At 40.3% G+C, this 14,347-nt stretch overlaps 2 protein-coding genes across 2 annotated transcripts in view; both read left to right on the forward strand.

Moving 5' to 3' along the window:
- The first annotated feature begins 451 nt into the window (after positions 1-451).
- klhl42 (kelch-like family, member 42) lies at positions 452-6,522 on the forward strand. Its single transcript, XM_044185315.1, has 3 exons — positions 452-2,396; positions 2,475-2,668; positions 4,431-6,522. The coding sequence occupies exons 1-3, from the start codon at positions 1,633-1,635 to the stop codon at positions 4,883-4,885; spliced, it is 1,413 nt and encodes a 470-aa protein (XP_044041250.1). The 5' UTR covers positions 452-1,632; the 3' UTR covers positions 4,886-6,522.
- Positions 6,523-9,767: 3,245 nt separating this feature from the next.
- The window catches only part of nrip2 (nuclear receptor interacting protein 2), a 29,744-nt gene continuing 25,164 nt past the window's right edge, over positions 9,768-14,347 (forward strand). The window contains exon 1 of the mRNA XM_044185317.1: positions 9,768-10,352. Within this exon, the coding sequence (XP_044041252.1) occupies positions 10,197-10,352 (156 nt within the window). The 5' untranslated portion in view covers positions 9,768-10,196. The remainder of the gene's footprint in view (positions 10,353-14,347) is intronic.

Raw genomic sequence — 14,347 nt, forward strand, 5'->3', positions numbered from 1 at the left:
AACAGACACACATCAGTTTTAATGTAGAACTTCACTTCCTTCATGTGTCACTTTTCTTTGAAGCCTGAAAACCAAAGAATGCAGAAATGTTTTGTAGATAACCTAACTGGTTTTAAAACAGGGGATTTGTGATCTTTCTCTTACCTGAATCAACACTGGATCACATGCTAGATTACATGTGATGTTTATGACTTCCCTGTAAGCATTTGCAGGGCAAGAGACGTCTAGATTGGAACTGGTTGAAAAGTGAGAGGTTCTAGCCTTATAGGTTACATGTAAGCTGGCCTTAACTACATGTTCAAATATAATACTTTTTCAGCCAAATTTGTCCCAATTTTAACATAGACTTCTAGACATCTTATAATATGCAAATCAGTGTTTAGTGGGTTGACATTTAGTATGTAAGCAATACTAGTAAACTTAGACAAACCACTGCAGTGCATTTTTAATTGGTGTTAACATACAGAGTACTCTCTCACTAGCGTAAAACCAGTGTATGATTTAAAGCAAAACTAAAATCTTGGATATTTTTCATACCTCGACTAACCAGAATACAGATCAATGTCAGCAGTCTCATGCTGTGGCCATTTTTTTTATCTGTGTAAAGAAAATACAGCGTTTGACTGAAATTCAGAGAGTTTTTAAAAACAAGTTTACTGCTAGGGAGACTGAGTGAGAGTTAAGTTCAGGATGCAAGCTGATTGACATTTCTGCTGGGAAATTGATTATTTTATTTTATTGCATTTATTTATTATCATTTTCTTTCTCTATTGTTGTTGTTGTTTTCTGCTTGTGGTATCTACTATTCTGTTTTTTTTAGGTGTATGTATTTTTGCCCTTGTGTAAGTATAGTAAAAAAAAAACAGGTGTAAAAACTTTGGAAATAGTCGAGCTGAGTGAATATATTCAATATTTAAGTATATGTATAAATCTGCATGTCACAACTTCCATTTAAGTCTGTAATGTAGCCTAGGTGCACAAGTCTTTTGATCTTGCACCAGGATCAATATGGAAATAAGTTATGTTAACTTATCGGGTTTTTTTATGCTAGTTTAATATATAGTCTCATTTTATTTGGCTTTATTTTTTTTTTTTACATTTCTACGATGAGGCGCTATTCGTCCATATACCGGTAGGTGGCAGCAGCATACAACAGCGCTACAAAACATCCTCACGAAGAAGAGTAAAACCCGGAAATGACGTATAGTGCAAAATCAAAACAGTTAAAATTTGACAGCTCGGCACCGTCCTGCAAAAAGGCTTGTAAAATGCAATGGAAAAGGTTACTGCCAATGTCAGAAATAAACGACACTATTTAACCAACGTCTTTAGATACCGGGGCGACTTTTTATCGGACTATCGAGGAATGCTAATCAGAGGAAAAGGTTCTTTTGGCTAGTTTATGTAGTAACGTTAGCTGCAGCATCTCTTCTCTATGTAACTAACTGGTTAGCTTCCACGGCTAACGAAAGTTGCTCCATGGCGATCTATGGGCTGAACATTACCATATATAGACCGGCCACAGAGCTCCCTCGCCGGTGAAATGTAAACGGTGACTCGCCGAGGAGGCTGACTAAAGGGCAAGCAAAAACAAAACTAAGCCTGAAAGACAAAACACTAGCTAGCTTCACCATGTCATCTGAGCAGATTATTGCAATCGTCATGGATGACAAAATCTACGAGGTGAATAAAAAGAAGCTGATAGAGAAGAGCGACTATTTCCGTGCACTGTACAGCTCTGGTATGAGGGAGTCCACGGAGGACTCGGTGCAGCTGCAGGGGCTCAGTGTCCACGGCCTGGAGCTGGTCCTGGAGTTCATCAACACCTCCAAGGTTCAGGTTGTCAACGAGACTCTGGAGGACCTGATTGAGACCGCCTCCTTCTTACAGGTCACCTCCATCCTCAAGCTCCTAACCTCGGAGATCCGGCTGGACAACTGTGTGGAGCTGTACAGCCTCTCTGAAGTTTACGGGACTCATGATCTGCGTCATGCTTGCCTCAAATACATGAGCTGCTACTATCACCCCATGCTGAGGCGGCCAGAGTTCAGTAGCCTCCCCTCTGCTGACAGAGACCAAGTCAGGGAGATGCGCATGAAAGGCACTGCCACCCTGGTAGCCATCGGAGACTTCACCTGTCTGTCCCTGGACGTGCCCGATCAGGATGAACCCTGGTCCATGCTGAGGTATGGAGAGGTGGAGCAGCGCTGGAAACCGCTGGCAAACAACCTGCCTCCAGATATGATCAATGTCAGAGGATATGGCTCAGCCGTCCTCGATAACTACCTGTTCATAGTCGGTGGATACAGGATGACGAGTCAGGAGATCTCTGCGGTGCACTGCTACAACCCCTGTAGGAACGAGTGGAACCAGGTGGCTCCGCTCAACCAGAAGAGGTAAAACCAGATCTACACATTTCCTCTCAAATACCAGTAGCTGCTGTTATGATTCACTTACTGCGTCCTCTCCATCAGGTCCAACTTCAAGCTGCTGGCAGTACAAGGGAAGCTGTACGCTGTAGGAGGCCAGTGTCTGGGCACAGTGGAGTGTTACAGCCCAGAACAGGACTGGTGGACCTGTGTGTCCTCGATGCCAGACCCGCTAGCTGAGTTCTCTGCCTGTGAATGCCAGGGGATGATATACGTCATGGGTGGATACACTGCAAGAGGTTGGTATAACTCAGGGTATTTATTGTCATTTCCATACAGTGAACAATTTGTGTACTGGCTGCTCTCCATTCAACATGTACACAGTATACAGGCACGCTATCCTACACACACAGTGTTACACACATATAGTTACAAACAATATAATATACAATAATGGCCACTTGCGCCTGTGTCCTGCAAACTTTTGAAAAGTCTTATTGGCTGAGGATAAAAGCTGCCGCTTGTGAAGGCCTGGACGAGTGCTTTTTTCCTGCTCTCAGAATCATATATCTCACCCAGGTGTTGCTGATTGCTCCTTGTTTTGTTGGAGGTCAATTTTGTAGAGTCGTTTTTGGGCAAACACAGACAGGCTACCAAACTACACTATTAAACTGCAACTAAGAACACTTTTAATATCACAGCAATATAAACTAACCAGAGTTTTTGTAGACATGCCGAACCTCGTAAGTCATCTAATTTTGTTGTTTTTAAAGTCACGCTGGATGGAAAAATAGGTGTTTTGTCATCTCTTTTATGGTAATTTTCCATGTACCTAACTTTTCAGAGTCTTATTTATCTTAACCCCCCCCCCACACACTTGTATAGTTTGTTTGATTTCCTCAGTAAAATAAACAGTGAGTTGATATAAATGTTGATACACTCATCTGAGTTTGCTTCAAATATTATAGTACGCTCACAGTAATCTGTTTTAATAGCAGCGAGTGATGTGTGGGTTTTTTTCCCCTAAATGTGATTTTAAATGCACAGTATGTAATTTCTGCTGCTAGGGGTTTCTCACATCAAAACAATAACAAAAGACGTAGTTTGATGATGTTGTGAAATAGCGTGGGATCATGGGAGTTGTTGTCTTCATTGTTAAACAACCACCATTGCCGATGAAAATCTATCTGACGTGACTCAGGCAGAAATAATGTTCACGGACGAGGTAATGTTTTATTCATGTTACCTTTAGTCACGTTCGCCCACTTCCTTACTTCCTCACTGATGTATCCCGTGTTTCCCCGGAAGTTATAACAACTAGAGGGGGTAAAAGGGATATGATGCCATTGACAGGCGACCAAATAAAACGCACCGTTACCTTGAATAAAATCACAGATTTCTCTGGGTTTGAACATTGTTGGATGATGTAGGTACTCAACAAAATATATAATAGGTCTAGTCGTTTTTAGACATTTTAATGCGGAAATGTTACATATTACACCTTTAAGCTGGGTTAGAGAATTACTAATGAACCAATGTATGGATCATTTATAATTTCTTTGTCATCATAATTTTGTTGATTTATATTGTTTGTAATATACATCTTTGGTTGCACTGGGGTACATTCTCAGTGATTTAACGTAGGTATAACCGGGTGTTTTGGGTCTTTCAACAACAGTCACCCTCACCCAGGCGACCCCACCAGGGTTGATCAAGTCCCCCTGGCTTGTGTCCCAGCAGCACTTACACTCCATGGCTCACTCCGTTTGATCCACAACCATCTAGAGGATCTTTCCGCTGGCTCAGTGGCACTGCTGATGGCCTTTTGTTTTCATACCGCCGGCCATTCCCAGGACACTGAGTTTGTTATTCAGGTATAAATGTATATACATGCAGGAAATACCAGTGATTTGGTTTTTGGTTGAAGAACCTGTGATTTCATTGTGCACCCCCCACTTCTGAAACCACACCTACACCCTTGGTGCTTCCACATGTTAGTGAGAAAGAAATGAGTTCTTTCAGTCTTGCTTTTTTGAGTTTTTTTTTTTCTGTGTCTGACAGACAGGAACACAAATGTCCTCTGCTACAGACCCGCCTCTGACACCTGGACAGTGTTTCGGTCCTGTTCGGCACACATCCGCAAGCAGCAGATGCTCTCGGTGGAGGACACCATCTACCTGGTAGGCGGCTACACCCACGAGCTGGAGGCGGGCCAGCGGCAGCGGCGTCCGAGCCAGACGGAGGATGTGCTGACAGTGCAGTCCTACAACGTCACCACGGGGGAGTGGATCCAGCTGAAAGAGAACACGTCGAAGTCGGGCCTGAACCTGACGTGCACGCTGCACAACGACGGCATCTACATCATGAGCCGGGATGTCAGCCTGCCCACCAGCCTGGAGCATCGCGTCTTTCTCAAGTACAACATCTTCTCTGACGCCTGGGAGGCCTTCAGACGCTTTCCGGCTCTGGGACAGAACATGCTGCTCTGTTCGCTTTACCTCCCCAACGTGCTGTGATTGAGAGGGCTGATGTGAGAGAGTTCAGTGAACACTAACAGATAGCCCATGCAGCATTAATATAGGCCAGTGTGTGGCTTGCTTGTTCTTGCACAGAATGGAGCTCTGTGGCATTAGTGGGAACTATCTGGTTGCCAGGTTGAACGCCTCGTGACCTCTGTGCCTAAAAAAAAAAAACACACAAAAAACCCCCCACACACTACATTGTACATTCTGCTGTGGATGCAAATACAAAAGCTACAATGACAAGTATGAAAGTGATGAAGCGCCATGGCCCGTAGGTCAACAACATCATAGCAGCTAGCCCCAGTTTGTGCCTCTCATGTATTAACATTGAAGTTACATTCAAGTCACAGTAGTACAGTCCGTTTCTCTGGGAAATAACTTGGGAAACAGGTTAAAAACCTATTTTATTGTGCAGCAGACATAATATTTGTCCATCTAGATGGTTAGAAGAGTCTTTTAGGATTCTGGAAATATCTTCAGAGCAGTGTTATTTAACGACCTTCTGGGTTTTACATCGTCGGGTATTTATTTTTCAGAGAAATGGATGGTTACCACCAGGGTCTGAAATTAAGATTTTTCCTCATCTGCCACTGTGGCAGGTTACTGAACATTTCTACCGGCCACTTTGTCTGCCACTTCTGAAATCTATACACTTCAGAATTGTAAACACTGAGTCAGTGGTACCTGACAGTAGAAATATGGAATATATCACATATATATATAACCTTAATCCATGACTATTCTTAACCTAAGAATCTCTTTAAAAATAATATTTATTAATATAGGAAAAACCCATCTGCCATGATGGCAGCCAATATATTTACCCTGTATTTAGCAGGTAGCAGGTGTTAATTTCATTCCCTGGTTACCACTGTCTAATGTAATGCTAATACATGAGAGGCACAAACTGGGGCTACATAACAGCATGCTTTTAAATCTATGGGCCACAATATTCCTGATGTTTACACTCCAAATATGGCATTGGTATATATGTTTATCCATAATTCACTGCAAACCTTAAAATATCTCAGAAACGAAACACATTTCTTGTCTTTATGTACTGTACGTAGCAGATAATCATGAAAGATGGCTTTGGTTTTACACTGCCAGTTTTATGGGAATTAGAGGTTCCTTGAAAGTTATTGTGTGGGATGAGAAGTGGCTCAGAGGGAGCTTAATGTGTTGTTATATGTACACTTGCACAGTGTTATTTTTCAGAGATACACTAAGCAAAGCTTAAAGCGCAATTCCATGAAACAAACGATGCACATGTGCCTTCTGCAACCTCAGTTAATATGAACTTGATACAAAAAAAAGCACAAAATGCAAGACTTTGTTACATTGCCAGCAACTGCAACTGACCAAAACTGCTGTGTTTTATTTTCTCTGTCTGCTAAAGCAGATTTTGTTTTAATTAAGGTACTTTTCAGTTCCTTGATTACATATTATGGGTTGTGCAGACATGAGAAAGGCCTCTAAGCAAAATTTATTTATGAAACTTTTGAAGTTTTGGGTAAATGCAGCACTTAAAATGTTTGATTTGGTAGAAAATTCTCTCTGCATTACTTATTTGTTTGACAGTTTGGACATTTAGGTCATGATAATAAAGACGATGTTCAGGGGTCTGTTTAGCGGTTTGTCCTTTAATTTACCGGCTTATATTGTGTTATTTCTCTATATTCTGCTTGTGTCTCCGGGGTTTGTTCTTATTTTCATTCAAAGTTTACAAATCAACCGAGAGAACAGGCTCATCATAACATGTATAATCTGTGATGTGATATCTTCCCACAACATCTTCCTTGTCATCCACTGTGACCCGGGACACGACCCCAGAGTAAGTCCTGCCTCTGCAGGTCACTCTGCTCTGTTCCTTCCCAGAAAAGCTTGGCACAAATGACCCAATCAATCTGCATTTGCGTTCCTCAGACCCCCGGGGAGCCATGCTGAATCTCCACATAATGATGCCCCCTGCAGGAGTTGAGAAATGCTTTGGATTTAATCCGCTGCTGATTTTTCTGGGGTGTGCAGTTGTCCTGTGATTCTGTTGGAGAGGGTTAAGGACAAACGCTGTAGGTTGTATAAGTTAAAAAGCTTCCTTTGTTTGTACGGGAAAGTCCCAAAGCTTTTCCGAATTTGTTGAATAATCAGAGAAAAATGTAGTAAGAGGTTGTCAGACAAGTCAAAAGCATAACTGAGTACACCAATAAATAATATTGTTTGACAATCCACCATCAATCAGTTGATAAAAAATGTATTTTACTCTTCAGTTTATCGTTCAGTAGCTCATTTAATTTCCAACTCATAATTTACAAATAACTAATTTACAATTTGTATGGAGGATGTATGAAGACCAATAAACAGTTACATTTTAAATTTATTGTTTAAGGGTTGGTTCACCAAATTACGCAAAAAAAGACAACAAAAACCCCCAACATATTTTGTAACTTACCTCTAGTGGTAGCTTGCCATGCAGTTAGTTTTGGTTTAAAGCCTTTACGCAGCCATGATTCACCCACACAGGTGGGTCACTTAATTTGGCAAATTGTAAGTCTGTAGGTGTGTACAGATTGTGTTTGACTGACATCTCTCTCACTGTCTAGGGCGGGACAAGTGACAGATACATCACAAATGAAACCTTATTTACCTCCATTTTACTGGGATGAAGGCAGAAATCTCAGAGACAGAAAACTCAGAATACTCAGAATTATCTGCATGACTATATACCACTAGAGATAAGTGAGAAAATGTTGTTATTGGAATGAACTGACCCTTTAAATTATTACAAATAATCCCCTGAAGAGAGCCTTATAAGCCTGATTATTCTAATAGGTTTCACTGTCACCATTATCTGCAGTGCAAGCAGATTAAAAAATTCAAAACTAAATCAACAAAAAATGTAAAAATAAATTCAAAACAACAAAAACAATCAACATTTTTCACTATTTAATCTGTCAGTTATTTTTTTGACTAATCAATGAATCACTTAGTCCATCAAATGTACAAAAACAGTCAGAAAATGGTATAAAATGCCCATCCCATTTTACATTATTAGATTATTAATACTGAATAATCAATGAGCAAGAGCTAGTTTTAACCACCTTATACAGTGAAGTTCGGTAGTTTAGTCCAGTGGTTTCCAACCAAGGGATCGGGCCCCTCCAAAGGGTCACCAGATAAATCTGAGGGGTTTGAGATGATTAATGGGAGAGAAAAGAAGAAAAAAGTTCTGCTACACAAATTTCTATTAATATTTTGGTCTTTTTTCTAATCTTTTTAGTGAAATATCGGATAATTTGATCTCTTTGGGATTCGAAAAGTTATTTAAATTAAACTATCTGAAAAGTTTAGAGGAGAAAAGTCACCAGCCGCTGGTGTTTTATAAACTGATCATATGTTTGTTTTTTAGTGTAAAATCTTAATTTGAAAAGTAACTAGTAACTATAGCTGTCAAATGAATGTAGTGCAGTAAAAATAACAATATTTGCCTCTGAGATGTAGTGGAGTAGAAGTATAAAGTAACACAAAATGGAAATACTCAACTAAAATACCTAAAGTACCTCAAAATTGTATTTAATTACAGGACTTGAGTAAATGTACTTAGTTACATTCAACCACTGCTAATTACCAATAGAATAAACTTTATTGTCCAGCCGAGGCATGTAAATTGTCTTTGGTCTCACTTTGTATACAGTCAATCGGTCTCACCCATCAAAAAATGTTGTTCAAATATGCCCCGATATAGTTCTCTTTCAGGTATATTTATAATATGGTCAGCATTGTTTGAATATTATCCAAGACAACGGATACCAAGAGTACATCATCTATAAAAAACTACTGCATCTCTCCTGGTGATGGAATTTGAATACTGATGCATGTCAGGCAAAAAAAAAAATCCAAGAAAAAACAGAAAAGAAAGTGACCAGCAGGGTGCAGCACATGCTTTAAACAATAAATATCTCAGCAGGCACACAATATTTTCCACTTCACCTTCACAAAGACTACCTCCTTTAAATAAATATTATATATTCTAAACAAAATTTCCATTTTAGCTCTTTCTTTTGATATTAACATGCATTTTCTGAAAAAATACAGTCCTTAAATGCTATGAAAGATAGGAAAATTAACAAACTTTAGTTGTATCACATGAAACCTTCCACACCTGTAGGCTGAATCATCACTGCTATAAAAATGTGTCATCATCTAGAGGTCATGAATGTGGATGGATGTGATATTTTGAGCTTTTGTTGGTGTGGATTGATGGATGGATGCTAGAAAATGGGTTCTTTAATTCACGGTGTCTGCCACGGGGGAGGCAGAGGAAATCAATTGTTACCATCAGTGGCCCAGATTGATCCTCTGTGTAGGGTCAGATCGCAGCGATCTCTCTCACACCTCCACCACAGCGGGGGCCGCCGAAGCCAATCACTGCTCAAGGCACTAAATACTGCCAACTATATTGGGATTTATGAACAAGATACAGAGTGACAGACTGTGTGTGTGTGTTGCAACATCACTTTTAAGACTAGATAATGTACAGAATCTGTCCAATCTGATGTTATATTGTAGCTACGTGGCTGACTAGTGCATATGTTTGATATACAGTATAAAGACTCTTTTTCTTTGTGTTTCCCCAGGTGAGAGTCAACAGAGAAAATGTGCTCTGTATGCGGAAGTGAGCATGCGTCTGTGTTGAGTGTGTGACGGAAAGAGGTGGGTTCAGAGGGGAGAGAGAGAGAGAATACACTCCTGAAAGCAAAGATAGAGCGTAAGAGAGAGAGAGAGAGAGAGAGAGAGAGAGAGAGAGAGAGAGAGAGAGAGAGAGATCCAAGGACAGACGGCACTGAGGGGCGGGGAAACACATACTCTCAGTCACACCTACCCACAGCCTCTGTAACAGACAGAACAGATCTTGACATTGTGAGGAAGATGCATCTCTACATAAGAGGGGCATCCAGGACAGGACAGTAGCTCCTAAAGCTGCTGAGACAGTTACATGCCAAGGACTACAAACACAGAGAGAGAGAGAGAGAGAGAGAGAGAGAGAGAGAGAGAGAGAGAGAGCAAGCCCAGAGGGAAGGACAGTAGCATTTCAGAGAGGGCAAAACACGGTAGAAGAGGCAACATTTGCAGGTTTATTCTGGACCTAAACAGCAATCCTTAAAAACTGTTTCTCCTCCTCTCTGCACACGGACATCCACTCTGTCTCTTGCTGTCTGCAGAGAGCTCCCAGTGCTGCTGCTGTGAGGTTATAGTCTCCGTGCTTCTGTGCACAGCACCAGAAAAGACTGCTTTATAGTCCGAGACCATGAGTGAGGCGAAGAAAGGTGAGCTAGCCATCCGGGATAAAGCCATCCTGCACCAGCAGAGGCGTCTGAAGCAGGCCACCCAGTTCACACACAAGGACTCAGCTGACCTCCTGCCTCTGGATGGGCTGAAGAGACTGGGCACCTCCAAAGACTTGGTGAGTGGACTTTCAGAGAATCTTAATGAGCGCTTGAGACAATCACTTCATAATTGAACTGATTGGAGAGGCTGTTATGTGTGTTGCCGGGTGCTTAGCAGTTGTTAAAAGGTTAAGTTTGACTGGAAGTATGTGTCAAAATTGTGCAGTATCCAGCAGCATGTCTGACAACATTTGAGAGAGATAGTAGGAGGTAGAAAGTCATATTTAAGAGTCCTCCACTGATTTAGCTTTGCACTCCTATAACATTGTCGGACTCGTGACGAAAAGATTAAAATTGATGCAGCAGAGTTATCGTCTTTAAATTCCACGCTTTCTTCTTCCTTGTCAAAACCGGTTGCCTACATTACCCACAATGCAACTCGGCCGCCGATAGTTCGGTTGAAGATTTGGGAGTGTTATGCTATTTGCCTCAAGTGACATCACTTGAGGCAATTTATCAGATTTCACACAGCTCCCTCTGGAGAGACACTAAAAGCTTTTTTTCCACACATGCAGTAGTACTCCCCAAGAACTATAAACAGACCTTGAGGTGTAAAATCAGTGGGGTTCCCCTTTAATCACCTCAAGTCTGGAACGTAGACAGTCTCCTCGTTATTTTCATTATCAATTAATCTGCTGATTATCTGCTTGATTAACTGATTAATCATTAAGTCTATAAACTGTCAGAAAATAGTAAAAAAAAATGTCCATGCCAGTTTTCCAGAGTCCAAGGTGACGTCTACAGATGTCTTGTTTTGTCCGATCAACAGTCCAAAATATATTCAGTTTATGATATAAAACAGAGAAAAGCAGCAAATCTTAACATTAAAATCTTAATTTTTGCTGAAAAACAAATTTAAGCATTACATTTCTGTTGATAGACTAATTGATTAATGGACTTATTGTTTCAGCTCTACAGAGGACGACTGCATCTTGGCTGTCAAATTTCATGCATAAGGAGCTATTTGACTCCTAATACATGAGATTGACCTCCATTTCCTGTAAGCACTAATGCACTACTGTATGTACTGTATGTCATCAAGTAAGTACAGTTGAAAAGGAAATTCATCATAGAAAGGGTCATGAAAGATTCAGAGTCTTGCACACTGTTACAGGACACTATGTGCAGGGCTATCAAATATAGAGATGTCGATATACATTCAGGAATACACACGCATTTAAGGGTTGACATATAGGATGAAAGACAGTCCTGCATATAAAGTGAGACCTCTTCACTTCCTCTTCCTCCAAAAGCCTCCTAAACCGAAGCTGTTATATACTCTGGAGGAACTCCCTGTAATAATCTTAAGAATTTATTACTCCACGTCTCCTGTGACACAATTCTGGTTTGATGGCGGCTTCCCAGATTCCCTAGAGCTCTCCAAGAACCTTGACACAATCACTGGCACCGGGAAGCAGCTCTAGCAGTGCTCTGTGCGCTGCGAATATCACGCTGTGATGCATTTATGTCTGCCAGATTTTAATACCAACATTTGCTGCTTGAAAAACATTCCACCCCCCTTCTCTTCTTCTTTGACTGAGTCACATTTTTTTGTAATCTAATGATAGATGTTTTTCTCTCTCCTCCCTCCTTAATCGACCCTATGTTCCTGAGGTAACATATAATTTAAAACTGGAAGTGCGGCATTAATAAGTAGTTATTTAAGGTATAAATGCCCATTTCTCTGTTGGACTTTTTAAATGTATGGCAATGTTGTTCCACCCCATTGGCCATCTTGGTGACTTTGGTAATCACCTGACTTTTTCTCTATCGCTACCTCCAGGTTGACATTCGTGGTTTTGATAGAAATATCTCAACAAATAATGGATGGATTGCCATAAAATTTGATAGGGACATTCATGTCCACCTCAGGATGAATTGTAATAACTTTGTTGATTCCTTAATGTTTCATCTAGCAACATCATCAGGTAAAAATTTGTCCAATACTTGCTTACTTATTGCAAAACTAATGACATTCCCATGAGCCTCAGCTGCACTTTGTGTTAGTGCTAATTAGCAAATGTTAGAATGCTAACATGCTAAACTAGATAGTGAACATGGTAAACATTATACCTGCTATACATCAGCATGTTAGCATTGTCATTGTGAGCATGTTAGCATGCTGATGTTAGCGTTTAGCTTAAAGCACTGCTGTGTCTAAGTAGCATTAGCTCAGAACACAGCCAGAGTTTCTTTCTATTTTTTTGGCTTTTATGCTTTATTATTTGTGACAGAGACAGTAAAGGCAAATGCCTTGTGGCACGCGCTCTACCAGGTGAGCTACCGGGGCGCCCCCATCTAAACACTATTAAAGATAAAATGAAAAAATAATCTATTCAAGATAAGATTTCCCAAAACTCTATTACATTCAAGGAGCGTAATGTACAACTCATCTATTGGCAGGCCTGAAAACCCTCTTATCATAATACCAATTATCCTCTCCTTGAAGACAGAATGAAGCTCATCTCAGTAGTTATCTAAAACGCCATCTGTGGTGCAGATGTGTGTGTCTTTTCTCTGCAGACAGCCAGCTACATCATTCAGTCTCTGAATAGACATGGACGGACTATATGAAAAGAAAGCATGATGTGTTTTTGAGGTGGCTTGCATGCCAAACCCTGACAGACAAAAGATGAGATCATCTGGATAAGGCTGTCAGATCCATTTGTTTGTCTGTAGGCTGTATGACAATTAAGTCTCTGTTTTTTCCATTTTCCAGTTATATCCTGGTATTTTTAGTGAATTACAATACTGCTGAAAAATTACTATTTTCTTTTGTGGCCTCTTTAAACAAAGGTCATACCTTAAATGTCAGAACACTGATCTTTGACAATAAATTATAATTTTTCCCTTTTCTGGAAAATCCATTCATTACTATAGAAGCCTGGTATTTGTCAGTTGAGATGAAGAGGACATTATCTTAGTTTTTCAAAAGGCAGAATGTAATTATTTTGGAAATCTAGACTTCATACTTCAACTCTATAAATCGTTACCTCTATAAATCATTGCATTGTTGCCCAAAAAGAATTACCAGTCCATTAATTGAGTAGTTCAACTAAAGATTAATTTGACAACATTTTTGATGATCAGTTTAGTCCTTTATCAAGCAAAAATGCCAGACATTTGCTGGTTTTACCTTCTCAAATGTGAAGATTTGTTGCTATTCTTTGTTTTATATCATTTTAAATTGAATATCTTTGGGATTTTGGACTGTTGACAAAACAAACAGCTAGCCTGACCCTGTCCATAAGTAACAAAATCAGCTTACCAACACCTCTAAAGCTCACTCATTAACATGTTATATCTTGATTATTTAATATATACATAAAGAGAAATTAACTATTTCTGGGAGCAGTGGCATCCCTGATTTTGTCGTCACTGTGAGGTTGACGCTGCACAGAAGTGCTGAGCAGATAGATAAACTGTTAATCGTCAAGAAACAGTTACACCACGTTAACTCCCTCTAAAACAAAAAAATGTCCTTTTTACATTTTTGCTGTTGGTTCTGTTTGGTGAGAGCCAGACTAGCTATTTCTCCCTGCTTCCAGTCTATGCTAAGCTAAGCTAATCACCTCCAGCTCCATACTTAACACAGGGATGTGAGAGTGGTATCAATCTACTCATCTAACTCTCGGCAAGAAAGTGAATAGGCATGTTTCCCAAAACGTCGGACTATTTCTTTAAATATTCAAATTAATGGTCTGCTGCTACACACTGCTCTTACTTAAAATTACTAAAACAGCCACACAGACATTTTAGCTGTAACCTCGTCTTTCTTCGTCTTAATTTCTGCTAGCTGGCCTGTCCTGTCCAGTGAGTAATTCAGCAGCAGAGCTTGTTATGTAAGAGTGAATTTGTTTTGCTGCTCTTTAGCCTGAGGTCCTCTCACTCTCAGCAGCAGCATCACTCCAGCCATGTTGTGCTGCGGAGTAAGGGGAGCAGTGAGCATGAAAAGTGCAAAATCCACCGCTTAAACGCAAGAGCGATGGAGGGGAAGGGAAGAGACAGCTGG

Source organism: Siniperca chuatsi, linkage group LG23 (assembly GCF_020085105.1).
Source record: "Siniperca chuatsi isolate FFG_IHB_CAS linkage group LG23, ASM2008510v1, whole genome shotgun sequence".
NCBI lineage: Eukaryota > Metazoa > Chordata > Actinopteri > Centrarchiformes > Sinipercidae > Siniperca > Siniperca chuatsi.

Bases quoted from the DNA above. Each gene is read 5' to 3' on its own strand.
- klhl42 (XM_044185315.1), top strand. From the start codon at position 1,633: ATGTCATCTGAGCAGATTATTGCAATCGTCATGGATGACAAAATCTAC. The intron at 2,397-2,474 runs GTAAAACCAGAT...CCTCTCCATCAG, and splicing joins GCTCCGCTCAACCAGAAGAG to GTCCAACTTCAAGCTGCTGG. The intron at 2,669-4,430 runs GTTGGTATAACT...TGTGTCTGACAG, and splicing joins GGGTGGATACACTGCAAGAG to ACAGGAACACAAATGTCCTC.